Here is a 17,652-nt window from a genome sequence, read left to right as displayed (position 1 = left end):
CCATTTTCTACTACTCACTCTAATATGACTAGTCCAATTTCATTGCTCCTACCAAATTCAAAATAGCGGAAAAGCTTTTTGTTTCTCTGTTTCCTTTTAACATACAGGGGATTCGCTAAGGGCCTGCCTTTTCACATAGGTTTTTTGTTGTTTTTTTTTTTCCCTACCATTTGAATCAGACCTCTAGTTCAGAATAATTGTCCCAGTTTTTACTAGGACATTTTTAGATCTGGATCTCATCACTCTGAATGACTATTATTGCAAAAACAAAGCAACAAATGTTACAAAGAGAGGGAAGAAAAATGTATTAATATCCCCCTGTTGGTGGTAATATTACTAAATCTCTCTATCTAAAATCAAGAGATTTTTTTCAAGATCAGAAAACTTACTGGAGGCAGAATATAAAATGTTCTATTAATTACTTTTGACTTTTAAGTTTCCTGTCAATTTTCTAACAAAAGCTTATGTCTTATCATTGACTACTAGTCAGGAGAACTGTTCAAATGTCTGGATTTTTCAGTGAGTTTTCCTTTGATTTTATTGTTCTGGGGTTTGAACTACTGGAGTTTGGACCTTGTATTTACTAGGCAAGGACTCTATTGCTTGAGCTACTTTTATTACTACTTTTTACTTGAGTCAGCCTAGACCAAGGTCATCTTATTTATACTTCTCCACATATCTGGAATAATAGCCATCATGCACATGTGTACACACACACACACACACACACACACACACACACACACACACACACACACACAGAGCTTTTTACAGGCTGTGATCGGGATGTCACTAACTTTTTATTCCTGTTGGCCTCAAGCTGAAATTTTCCAAACTGTAGCCTCTGGAGTAGCTAAGATTACAGGCACGAGCCATCAAACCCCAATATATTCTATTTTATGTTCTGTTATCACTGAAGAAAACAATAAAATCTATTCACTTTTCTAGAATATTCTGGAGATTTTTAGTATATATCTGATTACTAGAGATTAAATTTGGTAGATAATCTATAACCTTTTATATTTTAGCCCTTTAAGGAAAGCATAATGAAAGTTGTACACAAAACATTAAGTAACTATGTAAAAGTTCTTGATATAGTGCATTAAAAATATTCACATTGAATATCAAGTGTCAGTATAGTATAATTCATTCCAAAGTTTTAAAAAGGTAACTACAGGTGGTATACAATATTGAAACAATGCATTTAAAATCAAATCATATGTGAAGCTTGTTCCCAGAACTGTCTATTCACAGGAGAATAAATAGCTATTAGTCCAACAAAATGCTCCATTAACATAAAAACAAATTTTCCAGGGAAATAGCTATTAAATCTCAGGAAGACTTTAAAACATGTTTCTCAATTTTTTTCTAACAACATTAAATGAGAGGGCCCCTAATCTGGCTAAAAGTAGTAAGGTATAATTGAAGTTTAAAGTGTCTAAACTGAAGAAAACTTTCTTATTTCATTTTAAATGTAAGGTGTTAAAAAATATAATGGAAATCCTGATGATTCTATCTGAAACCTGTATATGTATTTTAGATCATTTATATTCATCTGAAATTTCTATTTATTTCTAAGCAATATACAATATTACAGGAATCCTGGATCATCTGTGATACTTATTCATTTATTCATTCAACATGTATTTATCGCACACTAGTTAAGGCTGATCAAGGAGGTTGGTTGATAGATGAGAGATGGGGAGACTGAAAGATTAAAAATTAGAATTACATTCTACAATTGCTAACTGCTGATTTTGCTTTTGTAAACTTGCTCGCGCTAGCGCTAACCTCCCCCCCCCCCCTCTTTCTGGACATAAGGAATTGAGTAAAAAGTTTCGGAGTCCAGTTGCCGGCTCAGGGACAAGGTCTGTGGTCATAGATAAAGAACAAACAAGTAAATTCCCCAAGTGGCCAAATGGGACCCAAGAATGGGACCCAAGATAAGGACCCAGATAAGGACCCAAGATAAGGACCACTGGCAAGTCCAGCAAACTAGGCCAAATGTTAATCAATCACAAGCCTGTAACTATGTGAACTCCCCTAACCCTTACCTCCCAGAGTGACTACCTCCTTTAAATCACCCGTGCCAATCGTTTTTACAAAGAGTGTTATAAACTTCCCCACGTAGTAAAAATGATTGCTGGAGTATATAGTGACTTTTAAACGGGCCAATCCCGGGGACACCTGGTATTATATGCTAATCTTGTGATTTTTGCCTTTAAGAACGCCTGTAACCGCTGCTCGGGCTCTCTCCCTTGCTGAGGCAGAGAGACCATTTGTGCAAATGCTGAATAAGCTCCTCTTGCTTGTTGCATCTACTGGTTTGGAGTCTTGGTTTCTGGGGCGCCCTCCGGTTGACGAAAGTATCCCAGGAGTCTGGGGTCTTTCAGAGATGATGTTGAAAAGTGAAGCAGGGACATGCTTTTCTTATTTACTAGCTTACATATGGCCTTAATTCTTTTGGTAATACCATAAAAATATATTAGACAAAATAAAATATTTGGTTTTCATTTACAAATCTGAGATAATAATGTTAACCTAAATGACATACATGTGAAACTTTGAATATGTTAACTCCTTAATTACATGTTGGGAAGAAACTGTCATTAGTCTTTCAACCCAGCTCTGTTCAATAATTATTTCCTCTATTATTTGATCTCTGATACTGATTCTTTTTTCTTATTTGTTTTATTTTGGAGGCTGATACTGGTACTGTACTTGGATTATTTTTTTCTCAAGGCTGGGCACTCTACCACTTGAACCATACCTCCACTTCTTGATCTCTGACAATTCACTTAGTGTTTATTTTGTTTTAAGAGAATGTTGACTATACTCAAAATTTAGAAGAACCACATGTAATGACCACTTTTCTATGAACGTAATAATGAAGAGCTAAAGAATAACATTTTCCAGAAGAAAGTGATAAAAACATTTTTCTCTTCTATATTTAAATTTGTTTGTTTTAATTGAGTTAAAAGTTTGTGATTCTCAGAATCACACTGATTAATAACTAAAACAATTTCCTTGCTTATTAGACTGGGAATCATTACCTTATTGAGTTAAAAATAATGTAATTCACATAATCTAGTTCTATCAATGACAGGAGACTATAAGTTCTAGCTTAGAATATTTTTCATATTCTTTAAATATATTTTAACTATCGATTTCAAAGCCACAAATGCACAGATTTTGTTGTCATTACAAAATACATGTCAATTACTTGCAAATGTCTTCTGAAAATTTCAATTTTAGAAATTGGCAATTAGTTTTTTAATTATAAGTTTGCCACTTTTATTGTCTTGATTTGACATTGTGCAAATTATTTGATAATTTATCATTAATTGAAAAGAGTTATTGAATTATTTAATTTAATTTATTTGACCCCTAACATGAATATTACAGTAAACAAGTATACCAGAAGTCACTTATAAAGATAGTGAAAAATAATGGCATTCTTGTCTTACAGTCTTTTAGAGAATATAGGAAAGAGGAAAAAATAAAGTTAAAGCAAGAAGAAAGAAGAAATAGAAAAAAAGCTTTTTATGAAAATCTTAACTACTCCTATACTGGATTTATTGATAAAACTGCTATTCTTAAATGAGGTAATTCTTATAAAGATGATATTATTCATCCAAATACTAATCTAAGATACTTTTGTTAAACTATAAATCATTAAGATTTTATGCTGAAAATTCCTATAACAAGATTTGAGTTTTTACTAAATTTAAACACTCAAGAATTCATGCTCAGCATAAATGATACTCCTTACGTTGATCTCTATATCAAGAGCTACAGGAACTGCAAAATTAGCTAATGACAACATTGTAAATGAAGCTGACATAATAGTCACCATCATTTTAACAATTGACCATTAAACCTACTGCTTATAACTTTAACAGTGGATACATTCAGAAGTTAATAAGTGGAAATTGCAAATAATTTTATAATTTTTGAGAATGATAAATTTCTTAATTTCAGGCTCATTAGTAAAGTACAAAGACATGCTCTTAGCTCAAGTTTACTTTTATTTCTAACTATGAAAAACAATTGTCACTTAATTCAACCATGTCACTCAAGAAAGAATAGAGTCATTTTCAGTGAATCCCATCTTTTATGGAAACCACAGGAATATAGCTCCCTGCTGTACTTTTGGAATGATGCAGGGAAGAAACTGATACTGAAATTGTTAAAAAACAAATTGAAACGATGCTGGTAACAGTTGGTTTGTGATGTATGGGATACAGGTGTATAGCATAGATTGGATTCTGTCTGAACTATAAGTGGATCCTTTAGAACTGTTGTGGCTCATGAGCTCCACTCCAGGTGTGCACCATAAGAAGCTGTATTTTAGCAAGTTCACAGGGTGGATTTCAAGAACACTTATGTGTGGAAAGAACTGATTACCAGTAATGTAGGGGGAGAAAGAAGAGCATCACATAGAGAATGAGTGTTCAGTACCAATCAGCCTACTATTTACCTTAGGCTAGTAAATGTTTAAAAACTACCTTTTGGGGGAAAAATGCTACTGAAATGTTTCAGGCTTGTATAGGATAAATGAATCACACATGGCTGATTTTTAAGTGCCATCATAATGTTTCTAAATCTTGTGAGAACCTGACAACCACAATTTGACCCTCTCTGAGCTGACTCAATTGCGCTGTCATTTGTAGTCACTTGATTGCTATTTTTTTCTTCATTTGAAGATTGCAATAATATGTAGCTATCGAAAATATTCAATAGCAATATAAACAACATATTAAATACAGTATGTGCAAGTGTACTTCAGTGTCTTTACAATATGAACAATTCCTTGTTCAAATAATACATCTATATCTATATATTTATAATTTATTAAGAAAATAAATGGTTTGAAGTCTGATAAAACCATATTAGCTTGATACAAGACAGCAAAATTAAGTATTTATAAATAAAGGAACCTAAAGATGATTGAAATATCTTGCAGATTAATTCTTTAAATTAATAATGCAGAATAGCTAAAATAGATTCATATATGATTATTTAAAATTATGAATTAATAAAGCAACAAAATTTGCAAAATTGCTGATAAAGGCATTCCTCATTTACAAAATGATTATGTACAGTTTAGTATAAATCAAAATGTGATTTTTGTTGTTCTTATGTGGGAACTGTTGCTCATCTAATCAGAAAAAACTAGTTATTCAAAAGATAAATTCTTCCTTCACACATTAATTAGCTCTCATCTGAAAGATTTGAATTGATAAATTTCCCATTTAGACCCCATACTCTTTAGTTGCTGAGTTGTCTTTATCTTGTGTTCTATTTCCTCTTAATGGATAAAAAATTGAGCAAATTCTCATGGCATAATCCTCTACAATGAATAGCTATTATTATGATTTAAATAATATAAATATTAATATACATGTTAGTGTTCTCTTACATACTCTGGCTTTCTTTTAAATATTTTATTTTGCATCTTTTTCAAATTGCCTACCAGAGGCAATAGTGTGATATATACTTTTGTCTTTGTGCTATATTTCAAATATTCAAATATTCACATTTTTGCTTTTTAATAAAATGATAGCTTTAAAAATTATTGTTTAGTAGGTTTCACATTTCATTTATTTTAATGTATTAATTTTATATCACTTACATGTTTTCCTCTTGGCTTTTATTATTGGAGAACATTATCATGTTCTGCTATACTTTAATGATTGCATAATTTCATCCTTTACATTAATTATTCTCAATTACCTGTAGTTTGTGTTAAATGTGTAAGAAATTTATTCTCTTCATTATATGATCTAATATTACCCAGGTATACAACTTGAAAAAAATGTACAAAGACTGAATTGCTAGTAAATGCAGACAAAGAACTTCATATACAATCATAAGGAAGCATGTGTAACCACTAGAAAGTGAGTTCAGCAAGCCTCCTCAGTGTTGGTTAGGATGAAGGAAAAATAATCTCTTGCTTTTCACATATTTTCTCAATTACTCCAATGTCCATATAGAAAATTTTAGCCTATTGAGCACTTTAAAAATAATACTATTTCTTTTTTAATACTTAACTAAATATACTCATCTGAATGCTATTTCATAGTGATAAATAAATACATCGTTTTTGGAACTTTTATATATTATATATGTATATAGATAGATAGATAGATAGATAGATTGATAGATGGATAGATAGATACTGTTATAGAAGATGATATACTATACATTCAATGGGAAGTAACTCTCTATAAATCTTTCATGTCCTTCCTGTTTTGTAGGCTGAGGTACTGAATCTCTTTATTCAGGAGCAGTATAGAAATACATTCCTTTCAATTGCAGGCTTAGCTACTCTAATACAAAAGATTCTAGTAACCTTCACTTAAAGATGACCCCACTTTAATTTCCTAATTAGTTGGGGAATGCCAATTGGCTTCCCTTTCATTTTCATTGGAAATTAGGATTCCAGAAACTTTGGATTCTGGAAACTTTGGTTCTTCCTATGACTAAAAGTAAAAATCGAGCTTGTTTTTTTTTTCTCCCTTCAGATACTCACCTGTATTCTACCTTGCAGTCGTGGAAGATTAAAAACTATCTGGAAACAACAGTGGTTCCTGTTATGGTTTTTATTATTGAATAAAAATTACAGTTTTTCAAAAATGATAGAAGTAGGCATCTGTTCTAGTTCGGTATTAATTGTTATTTTTTAGGTATTATTTCTTCTAAGCATGTATCTACAGAAAAAAGTTTATTCTTTTATTCAAGACTCATATGATTATCAATAATTTGCTACAAATATTACACTCTTCCTTAAAAGAACCTTTTAGGTAACAAGTAATTTGATTTAATTTCTACACAGGATCTAGGATTTTTCCATTGGCCCCACCCACACACTTTTTTTCCCCAAGTGAATAGGAATAATTGCCTTGTAGTTTTACTATGTCCCTTGTATTGATCTGCCAGTTGAAAATAACTTTTGATCAGGTTGCTTTTTTTAGGCTCTATGAGAACTTTGATTTTCCACACTGGAAGAATCCATGCACATGTGTGCATGTGTTGTGCTATTTTTTTTGCATTCTTTGTACTGAGAATGGATTAACAATGGCAACATTATGGTTCCTGGGAAACTCAAATTGGGGATACTACAGCTAGATTTCCCCTGTCTAACCATAAATAATACAGACAAATATCTCATGGAGTTCCTTATTTGCAAAATCTTGAAGGGGGAAAGAGTTGAATGTCAGAAAAGTCTGTCTAAGGTATGAAGCCAAAAATATAGACTGAGTTGTTTAAGTAATACTTCATATTAGAAAGTGAGATGGTTTGTAAAATGAGGAATAAATTATACTTTGCAAATATTAGAATATTTTGGCTGGGTCCTGGTGGCTCAAGCCGATTATCCTAGCTACCCAGGAGGCAGAAATAAGAAGGTTGAAGTTCAAAGCCCACTGGGAGCCTGAGAGATTCTTATCACGAATTAATAAGGGAAGAAAAACATGATTCATGTGGGAGATGTCAAGCCATAAGTGAAAAAGCTTAGCTAAAATGTGAGGCTTTGAGTTCAAATCATAGTAATACACAAGATAAAATGTAAACTTATGCACAATTACTCAATATTTTCATCATTATATTAGACAAACTAAAAGTTCTCCACATTTTTCAAGAGAAGCATTGAAAGGTCATTAGGTTTTGAAATTCATGCGATTTCATTTAGAAAATTTAAAATTATTTTTAAATAAGTTTTTTATTGTGAAAATACTGTACAGAGGGGTTACAATTACATGAGCAAGGTAATGAGTACATTTCTTATCAAGCATTGTTGCTTCCTCCTTTGTTTTCCCCTACCATCCCTTCCCTCCCATCTATACAACTACACTACCCCTACTCCTGCCTAAATTGTAAAGTTCATTTTTCCACATAGCATCTTGTACATCTTATTGTTGCAATGGGTCAACCTGTATCCCTTTTTATACAATTTGTTTTTTCTCTTCCCTTCCCCAAATTATATCAACATCAAATACAGTAAAAACAGGGGTTATACAATGGGGGAAGGACATACCAAGCAACAACAAAAAAATCATGTGGTACCTTTTAAATACGTTAGAAACAATAGCAAGAAAAAAGCACTGTGTCCTTATCCTTATCATCATCTTATCTGAACTTTTCTGCCTGTCTCAGACATATTTCTGAAATGAATTCAACTTCTAGAATTGCTGACTTATTAATATGTTGATTTACTACTAATAGTATTGCATAGAATTTAATATGAAGAGGATAAATGTATTCCATATTAGAAGGCAAAAATGAAATTAATGTTTTAGTTTGAATTATTCTATGCTTTTACAAAAATTAACAATATTTAAGTTATTTTAAATAACAACAAGACTGGGGAAAAGGTCAGAATAGACTATGAAGCAAGATGCTTTCCTGAATTATTTCTTGTGTGTCCTCATGTAGTAGAGAAATCAAAGGAATTGACATCAGTGCAGCATTTAATTGAATTATTTTGTATTGCTTTGCAGTAGAAGATGCACCTTCGTGTTACATCACAAATTGCTCAAAACATGTTTAGGGTTAATAAGTACCAGCAACTACTGTTACTTTACCAGCTCTTATGCAAGTTAAATTAAATGCAAGTATGTGAATCTATCTTGAAAATCAAGACCCAATAGTATAACAGGCTACCTTAACTAAGACTGGTGTTTTGTTCTAGTGAGTAATCTGATAATTAATATTTTCTAAACATATATATTTAAAGTGTTATTTTAAGTCATTAATCATATGTAGAAATACAAATGAAAAGAAGGGAGAATTATCACCTCAATATTAAAGGTGAAGAAGGTGAAGTTTATTTGCATTAAGGATCTTGCCCAAGGTGTATGTTTTTATAGTGATACTGATTCAACAAATACTTATATTAACATTGTAGTTATATAACAGATTAGTTTGATTTATTTGTCTCTTCCATGGATACAGAGATACTAGGAAAGAAAGAAACACTCTTAGTAGACACGAGAATCACTGCTCTTGTTCCTCTCTGGTATTTTTTTATTGATATTAACCTTCAAAGAAAATAAAATACTAGTTTTCTTTTTGGTACAGAGGCACAACATAGGAACAATATGGTAGGACCATTGATGACTGGATCACAAATCTAGTCTAGCCTCTGAATTTCACATTTTCTGCCAATGCCTACCTCTATAGTTAATGCATGATTAAATTAAGAAAATAAATTTGAAATATGTTCCATTTCTAGGTAAAGTCAATAAAAATAGCATGTTTTTGTTATTCAATTACTAATCAGAAAAACTATCCTGTGACAAGGCTCAAGATAGCTGGATGAACTGTTTCTTCATAGTGAGTCTTCTGTCCTTGTCAATGTGAAGAATCCTTGTTTGACATCATTAAACAGAGATGTGATCCCACTGAAGTTATTGTAACTTACCTTCATAATATACTTTAAACCCATGAGCACTCACTGCAAAATCACTGGTTAGACGTAGGGAAAACACAGACTTGGTACTTGTCACAGGTGGTGGCAAATGGAATCCTGTTAACCTGAAAACAAAATGGAATAAATCATTAGTGATACAATTATTTTACCAAATAAAGTTTAAGTTTTAAAAAGCACATTACCAAAGCCTCTCTCTGTTTCTCTCTGTCTTTCTCTGGCTATCACTTTCTCTCTCTCTCTGTCTCTCTCTCTCTCTATATATATATATGTATTATATATATATATATCTTCATTGCTATTTATGCTATCTATCATACATCAATGAAAATCATAGTATTTTCTCATGGAGTCATTAGTACATATCCAAACTTGGTGAAATTTAGTATTTTGTACATTTTGGTAAATTATTATCATTTATGTTTACTTCATAATGATGGATGAAAAAATTGAAGGCTGAATGATATTTTTTGTTTCTTTGGCAGGAATACAAGAGTGCAAGCATATTTTTCTCTGACTTCTCGTTAAAGAAATGACAGATGAAAAGTGATCAGTAAATTGTTTATGTTCTTAAATTCACACAGCTGTTTGGCAGTGAAGCAAAGATCCCAATAATGTTTTCTGACACCAATCCATTTTTTTCCTACTCTAGTTTCCCTAGAAGAGGAACACATTGATGAAACCCAAATGCATCTCTAACCTATCTATGCTTCTTCACAAAAGTATGTTATGGATAAGTGTGTAGGTTAGATAAAAACCACAAGATAACTTTAATGGCTTGATGGTGGCAAAGACCAGATTAGGAGATCCTGATTATACAGTTATAGGACTAAAGATTTGGAAAACAATGAGAACCATTTCCCAATAACCAGCCATTAGCAAAATAAAAATTTTCCCAATGGGAAAATAATATATACTGGTATAGATTGATAGATAAATAGATAGATAGATAGATCTCATAGATAGATCATGAATATCATAAAATTGCCAACTATAAATTTCAGCCATATTTGTCTTAATGAAAGTTAAATTTAAAAGTTGGCCAATTAATAGTTGAAATGTAAAAATTTTGCCAAATTAAAACTTTGGTGCCATTACAACTATCATCATTTTTTTCTTTTTGTCGGTCATGGGGCTTGAACTCTGGACCTGAGCTCTGGGCCTCAGCTCTTCAGCTCAAGGCTAGTACTCTACCACTTGAGCTACAGAGCCACTTCCAGTTTTCTGGTGGTTTACAATGCTTGATAAAAGAAATGTACTCATTACCCTGCCCATGTAGTTGTAACCCCTCTGTACGGTATTTTCACAATAAAAAATTTTTTAAAAAAGAGTTTCATGGACTGTCTTGTCTGGGCTGGCTTTGAACTGCAATCCTCAGATCTCAGACTCCTGAGTAGCTAGGATTACAGGCGTGAGCCACCGGTGCCTGGCAACTATCATCAATTTTATCAGAAAATTAGTCAAGTACAAAATATTGATGTTCTATTTCCAATTACTCTGGAAAATGTCAGAGTCAATTGTGGCTCAATAGCAGAATCCATCAATGCAATACAAACTGAAGGAAAATCAAAGTGATAGGTTTAAACCCAGAAAGCAATAGAAAAAAAACAAGCAAAATTCATTGCAGTGACAGTACAGTGGTGCACAGAAATATTTCAGCTGACACAAACTACTAGATTATTAAATTTTAAATTCAACAGAAGAGAGAGAAATCTTAAAGCATTGTTCTTTCTGGGAGAAGAAAGCATACTCATTCTATTAGTATCCGGGTACAAGTAGCAGAGCTATGGCAATGTGTAAGTTATATGAAAGGTGAAGATGTCCATGGCAATTTTTTTGTAAATATGTCATTGAGAGCTTTTTAAATGTGTCATTGATGAGCATTCTATGAAGCAACCATTAGCCGTATAATGGCATTTCGGTCATCAATGGTTAGTATGAATGACTAGTGATCAGATTTTTATGGTGCTAAAAATTCTTATTGCTTACATTGTCTATAAATGCCTGTGATAGTCATTGTAATAACATGAGATGAGGGTTTGAGAGTACTAGATTATATCAAATAGCCAAAGTGAGAAGTAGTCAGACTATTAAGTTTCTTAAGCACAACTCTATGATGTTTATATGATGTTGAAATTGCTTAATAAAGCATTTCTCAATACATGTCTTGTCATTAAACAATGTATAGATATAAAATATTTCAAAAACAGTAAAAACAAGGAAAATTCAGCATAGTGAGTACATGTGTTCAGAGTGAAGATGTAAATATGGAAATGTAAGTAGAGAGATAAATGGACAGATAGATTATAGATTTTACTATAGATAATACAGACTGTGCATATAAAGATATATGAATATAAATATAGTCGGTAAGGTGATATAATGAGAGCCCTGAAATTCATTAGCTTTCAATTTCATTTTCTGCACATTAATTGAAAAATCCATAAATCTTAGGACTTCTCTTGATTGTCTTATCTCTCATTTTCTCTTACCTCTCTTTGCCAGCAATATTGCTTATTAGATTTTTCTGATGAATTTACTTTTCTGTGTCTATTCTGTGAATTTTAAGTGTGTCTTTATGGATAAGTCTGTTACTTTTGCAATTATTAGCACTGAGGATTTCTCTAATTGCTTACAAGATTTTTTTATTCTGAATCAAAATTCTGGTTCTGCAAAATATTGAGCTCATGACTGATATTATCAAACAACTTCTGTAAATTTTACATTTTTCTGAAAATTAGTGGTCTGTCTCTGATTTCCATATTCTACTCCAGAGCTTTAAAAAATGCTGCATTAAACATTGAGCTTTAATTATTTTATTTTTTCATTGTTTCATTTAATGTTCACTGATGTGATCCATATAGATTATAAAACTATTTTTTCATGGAAACTTCTTTCTCTGAACATCAGAGATTAAAAAAACTCTCGATTCACTGCATCTACAGGCACTTAGTTTCCATATCTCATTTTTTTCCAGTGACTTTGGAATTTGTTTTTCAAGGTTAACATTATATCCAGGATGCATACTATATAGAAGAAGAAATCTCCTTCAAAAAGATATTATTTCAATTGATTTTCTTTCTTGTGTGAGTACTTCAAAACCACCTTAATGTCTTCTACTTTTTTTTCTTTCTTTATTCATTGAATCATTGATCTTTAGGGCTATAAGTTACAGTAATTCCAAAAGCAGTCTATTGAAGCATTGAGGTAACTAGAATGAAAGGAAATAATGCTGCACAACTCATCAAGCTCAGACATTTAAATCTATTTTAAATGTCCAAAACTCAAAGATACATGTGTTCATAAACATATTTTTTAAGATTTTTAATGCTTTGGAGAACTAAAAATTACTACTATTTGAAAGTAGGTAAAATTATTGTCAACTTTAAATAAAATGAAATCATTGACTATTATAAATTAATATTTATGATTGTTATCATTTTTGAAGAAATATATAATTAATATCAAAATTTCCAGATTTAATAAAACATCAAATGGGATATTGATTAGCATGTATAACTGGAAAAACATATTAGTTTCCTATTAACAATTTGATATTTGACAAGTAAATTTTTTTAAGACAAAGACAAAGAAAGTGCAGTTCTAAGAATTATCCCATAGTTACTTTAAGAAAGTTACGTGAAGTAAAGCTTGTGAATTTAACATTTTGCTTTTGATGTATGGTCAATATTCTTTTCATAATAGTTATCATAATTATATTGCTGATAAATCAATTAAGACTTCCTCTTATTGGTTAGCAGTGATACCTAAGGAGCAGAAATAGCTAAAATAGTTCTCATTGCAGCCAGTTACTATTGCTTCTTTACAAGTTTTTTCCTTCCTCTGATTTTATTTTATTACTTCCTAATACAGACATTCTTTGGAAGTAGCATGGTCTAATTTCAAATAGTTTTGATTCTACTCTAGTCAGTTGTTTGTTTACAAATCTACCAAACAGAAATATTTGAGCTGAATATTTTTTCGGAGAATTTCATCACTCAGCATATCCCTTAATTGATATACCCTTTTCAACATAATTGTTGAGGATTATACAAGTATACATAACACAGTAATTTGAACTTGGCCTCACAAGAGGACAATAACCACAGACAATGTGAATTCCTGTATTATGGCCACAAAAGTCCCATCATGCCACACAGCATCAGCCAGCAACTCTCTCATGCCCCAGTAGCCAAACAAAAATATCAGAATCACAAACCCAAGTCTTCAAGTCCAGGGGTGACCCTTGACAATGCCTGCCAAGACTCTGAGGCTTGCCAGCAAGACTGAACTGAGAGCCTGGGGAGGCTCCACATCCAGCAAAGGGCACTCTCTGCCTGGACTTTATCGAACAGTACAGAGAATGTCCACCAGATATCTACTTTTGACCTAGTTTTTTTTAAATACAGACCCAGAGCATAGCTATTGCTGTTGCCCAATGTCCTGATCTAAGTAAGACCCAATACGCAGGATAGATAGAAATCTTCAGGAGGTGTGCAGTAAAATTTGGCTCAGATACCGGACAGTGACCCCCATAAGGGTTATAGCTACCAACGCAATAGCAATATCCTTGCTTATATTACATATTTAAATATGTAAGGCAAAGAAAAAAATACTGGAAGCTGAAAAGGGCAGCAATGAGCTACCTACAATGGCAAATCCATTAGAATAACAGCTGTCTGTTCAACACAGCTACATGCAGTGAGGACACAGGAATGCATAATCCTTGCCTGAAACATAATACTGTCAACTAAATTGGTCTATATGGAAAAAAATTCCTTCATAATTTGGAGAGAAATAAAAACTCCCTGACAAAAACATGTTAAAAAATTAATATTTACTAATCAACTCTGAAGAGAATATATTCAAGGGAATCATGAATAGAACACAAAGGATAACTCTAAAATATGGAAAGATATTACCAAAGGAGGAATAGGAAAGAAGCATGTATCATAAAACATCAATATGACAGTAATTGTAGTATATTTTAGTAAGAATAATGAATATTAATCATATCAACTTTCTAATGATGAACATAGAATGGATATTTGCATTAAAAGTCCCAGACCCAACAATTACTGCTTACAAGAACCACACAACTATGTTTAATGCAGTATTATTCACCCTAGCTAAGATATGGAACCAACCCAGATGCCCTCAGTAGAAGAATGGATTCTATGCTTCCATCAGAAAGGATGACACCACCCTATTTGTTAGGAAATGGAAAGACTTTGGGAAAAAATCATATTAAGTGAAGTAAGCCAGACCCAAAGAAATATAGGTTCCATACTGTCCCTCATTTGCAATACCTTGTATATCTAGAATAATTTTATGAGATAAGCAGAAAAAGCTCAAAAGCTATGTACATATGACTACATAAGATGATGCTAAGATAAGGACACAAGAGGCCTTTCCTTGTTTTGTTGTTATTTTAAATGTACTATGCATTTTTTTGTTTCCTTTGTATGCTATTCCCCTTATAGTACATCCCCTGTTGTCACTGTATTCCTGGCTAAATATGATTTAAATATTACAAATAATCACACAACTTTGGAACAAAAGTAAAATATTTAAGTAAACAAGATGAATTAGTACAGCTTTTATGTGAAATCTGAAAACTTTTTATAATAAAATTGTCTTAACTGCTACCAGTTATTACATTGCTAATTATCAATGTATTCTCAGTATGCCCTATAACTTTTTACTGAGACTGGCATTAAGTTTTATTATCCTATTTTGGAAAGTAAAGAAGCAACATGTCTACAAAGAGAAATTTCTCATTAAAAGCTACATCAATAGTAAATAACCAAGTTAGAAATTAATTCACTGATCATTTTGCTCTCTCCATGAGTTCTTTCTGTTTATTTTTGCTAAATGTTTAATGAGTTGATCAACTAAACCAAATTGTTCTGACATTGAAAGTTAATGTAAGATCTTAAAAACCAATCCATGAATCTGGGAATTGGGTCATTACCTTGTTCTGTATAGCATCACTGAGGTGACAAATCAAATTTTGTGATTACTGAAAGATATGTCAAAAGAGAAAATACCACATATACACATTTACTACTACTGGGGAAGGTTTTCTAGGAAACAATGAGTTATAGTGTAATTGGTTTTCACCTTGATAAAGACAGCCCTGTGTCCAGCTTGTGGAAAAAGAAAAAGGAAATGCACTAAATAATACCTAAAATTGTATGGGTAGGTACAGAAACCAAGGTTTGTAAATGAGCATCAGTAATCTTTATGGAAATCTTTTTTTCTGTCCTGTGGATTGAGTCTATGTCTCACATATTTAATCCATAAACACAGTGGAGATGGCCTTGCAAATAGTCTGTAAATTGTAGAGAGGATTACTGGTTTGTCATTTTATACTTATAAATGGATGGATTAGAATTCAACAGATGTTGTACTGTCTAAAAAATCATGTTGTGTCCACTACAGGCTATTATCATCACAATTTAGATATGATGAGAAGGTGAGTGGCATTTGACAGATTTGCTCTTAGAATAAGTAATTCCAACTTCTTCTCATCACAGCTCGTTAAAACAAAAAAAGTGCTATTCAAAGATTATTTTCCACAACCAAGTCAAAAAGAATTGTAGAAAATATAGTTAAAAATAATAAAACATACCAATTAATGTGAGTAAAAATATAGTGCTAAAAAACTTCACATAATTTTCAAATAAAGAATTTTCAATGATGACATTGAAAATACTTGCAGGAACGGATGTTAGAAGGGAATTTTATAAGAACAGTAGAATTGATCAGAACAGGGCAATTTGTTTTATATAAATGCCTGTGAATGCTATCTAATCAGAAAGAGAATATTGAAAATCAGTAGACATAGGTGTTCTTTGCATTTGGGATAGGAGCAGAAAGTCTAACAAGTCATAAAATATAGACAATATTGTCTCAACTTAGAAGCCAAATAGATGTTAGAGGACTACAATCTGAGGCTAATCCCAGGAGAAATGATAAGATCCTATTCAATAAAGCACAAAGGGGCTGGAGGTACAACTCAATAGATAGAGTGCATGTTTAGTAATCAAAAGACCCTGATGTTAAAAACATAGTGTCATCAAAACAAAAGAAGTATAAGAAAATAAAACACTTAAAAAGTATATAAATACAATGCACTGTGATATAAATGGGGGCTAACAATATTTTAAAGTTTTGCTGTTGAGTCATGTGTATATGTGTATGTGTGTGGAAAACCTTAGATCTTTCCTCTTTTTTTCAACATTAACATTTCGTTAGAAAAATATTAACAAAGTAATTACATGAAATTCCATAATTCTAGTCAATTTCTTATCTTTCCAAACTTAGAACTGGTATTACAACATTGATAACAATCAATATATAGTAGGAAGTTTCTTGTTTTATTTAATTAAAATATTTTAATTGTAACGATACTGTACAGAGGGGTTACAGTTACATGAGTAAGGTAATGAGTATATTTTCTATTGAACATTGTTATCTCCTCCTTTGTTTTTCCCCCACTAACTCTCCCCTGTTCCTCCTTCCCTCCCTCACCCGGAAGTCCTAAAGTTGGTTTTCAACATAGTGTCTTATATGTCTCAATAGTACATTGGGTCAACCTGTAGCCTTGTTTCAATATTTTTTATTTCCCTTCCCCTCCCCAAATTAGAAAAAAATGTATATACAAGTTGCAGGGCACCAGATTCAAATACAGTGACAACAGGAGTTATACCATAGGGGGAAGAACATACAAAAGAAACAAAAGAAATAGCATAGTGCATTAAAAACAACAGCAACAAAGAAAAAAATCTAGTCTCCATATTTTGGGGTTCATTTCCTTAGAATCATCTTACATGGTCATATGTACATAGCTTTTAACCTCTTCTGCTTCTCTGGTAAGATTATCCTAGACATGTACTAGTTATTACAAATTAGGGAAACCACAGGACCTATGTTTCTTTGGGTCTAGCTTAATTCACTTAATATAATTTTCCAAGTCTTTACATTTCCTAACAAATGGGGCAGTGTAATTCTTTCTGATGGAGGCACAGAATTACAATACCTGTATATGTGTGTGTATATATATATATAGATAGAAAGAGAGAGAGAGAGAGAGAGAGAGAGAGAGAGAGAGATCACATTTTATTGATCCATTCATCTACTGAGGGTATCTAGGTTGATTCCATATCATAGCTATGGTGAATAATGCTGTGATAAATATAGTTGTGCTGGTAGCATTA

At 32.0% G+C, this 17,652-nt stretch overlaps 1 protein-coding gene across 3 annotated transcripts in view; it reads right to left on the bottom strand.

Annotated features, from left to right (window-relative positions):
- Positions 1 to 17,652, bottom strand: part of Csmd3 (CUB and Sushi multiple domains 3) — a 929,488-nt gene that overhangs the window by 785,000 nt on the left and 126,836 nt on the right. For all 3 annotated transcript variants that reach the window (XM_013012565.1, XM_013012564.1, XM_013012566.1), the window contains exon 3: positions 9,425 to 9,537. In XM_013012565.1, the coding sequence (XP_012868019.1) occupies positions 9,425 to 9,537 (113 nt within the window). The remainder of the gene's footprint in view (positions 1 to 9,424; positions 9,538 to 17,652) is intronic.

This window comes from Dipodomys ordii, unplaced genomic scaffold (assembly GCF_000151885.1).
Source record: "Dipodomys ordii isolate 6190 unplaced genomic scaffold, Dord_2.0 Scaffold17, whole genome shotgun sequence".
NCBI lineage: Eukaryota > Metazoa > Chordata > Mammalia > Rodentia > Heteromyidae > Dipodomys > Dipodomys ordii.
Note: the sequence above shows the minus strand (reverse complement) of the source record. Positions and strands in the feature narration are given on the sequence as shown.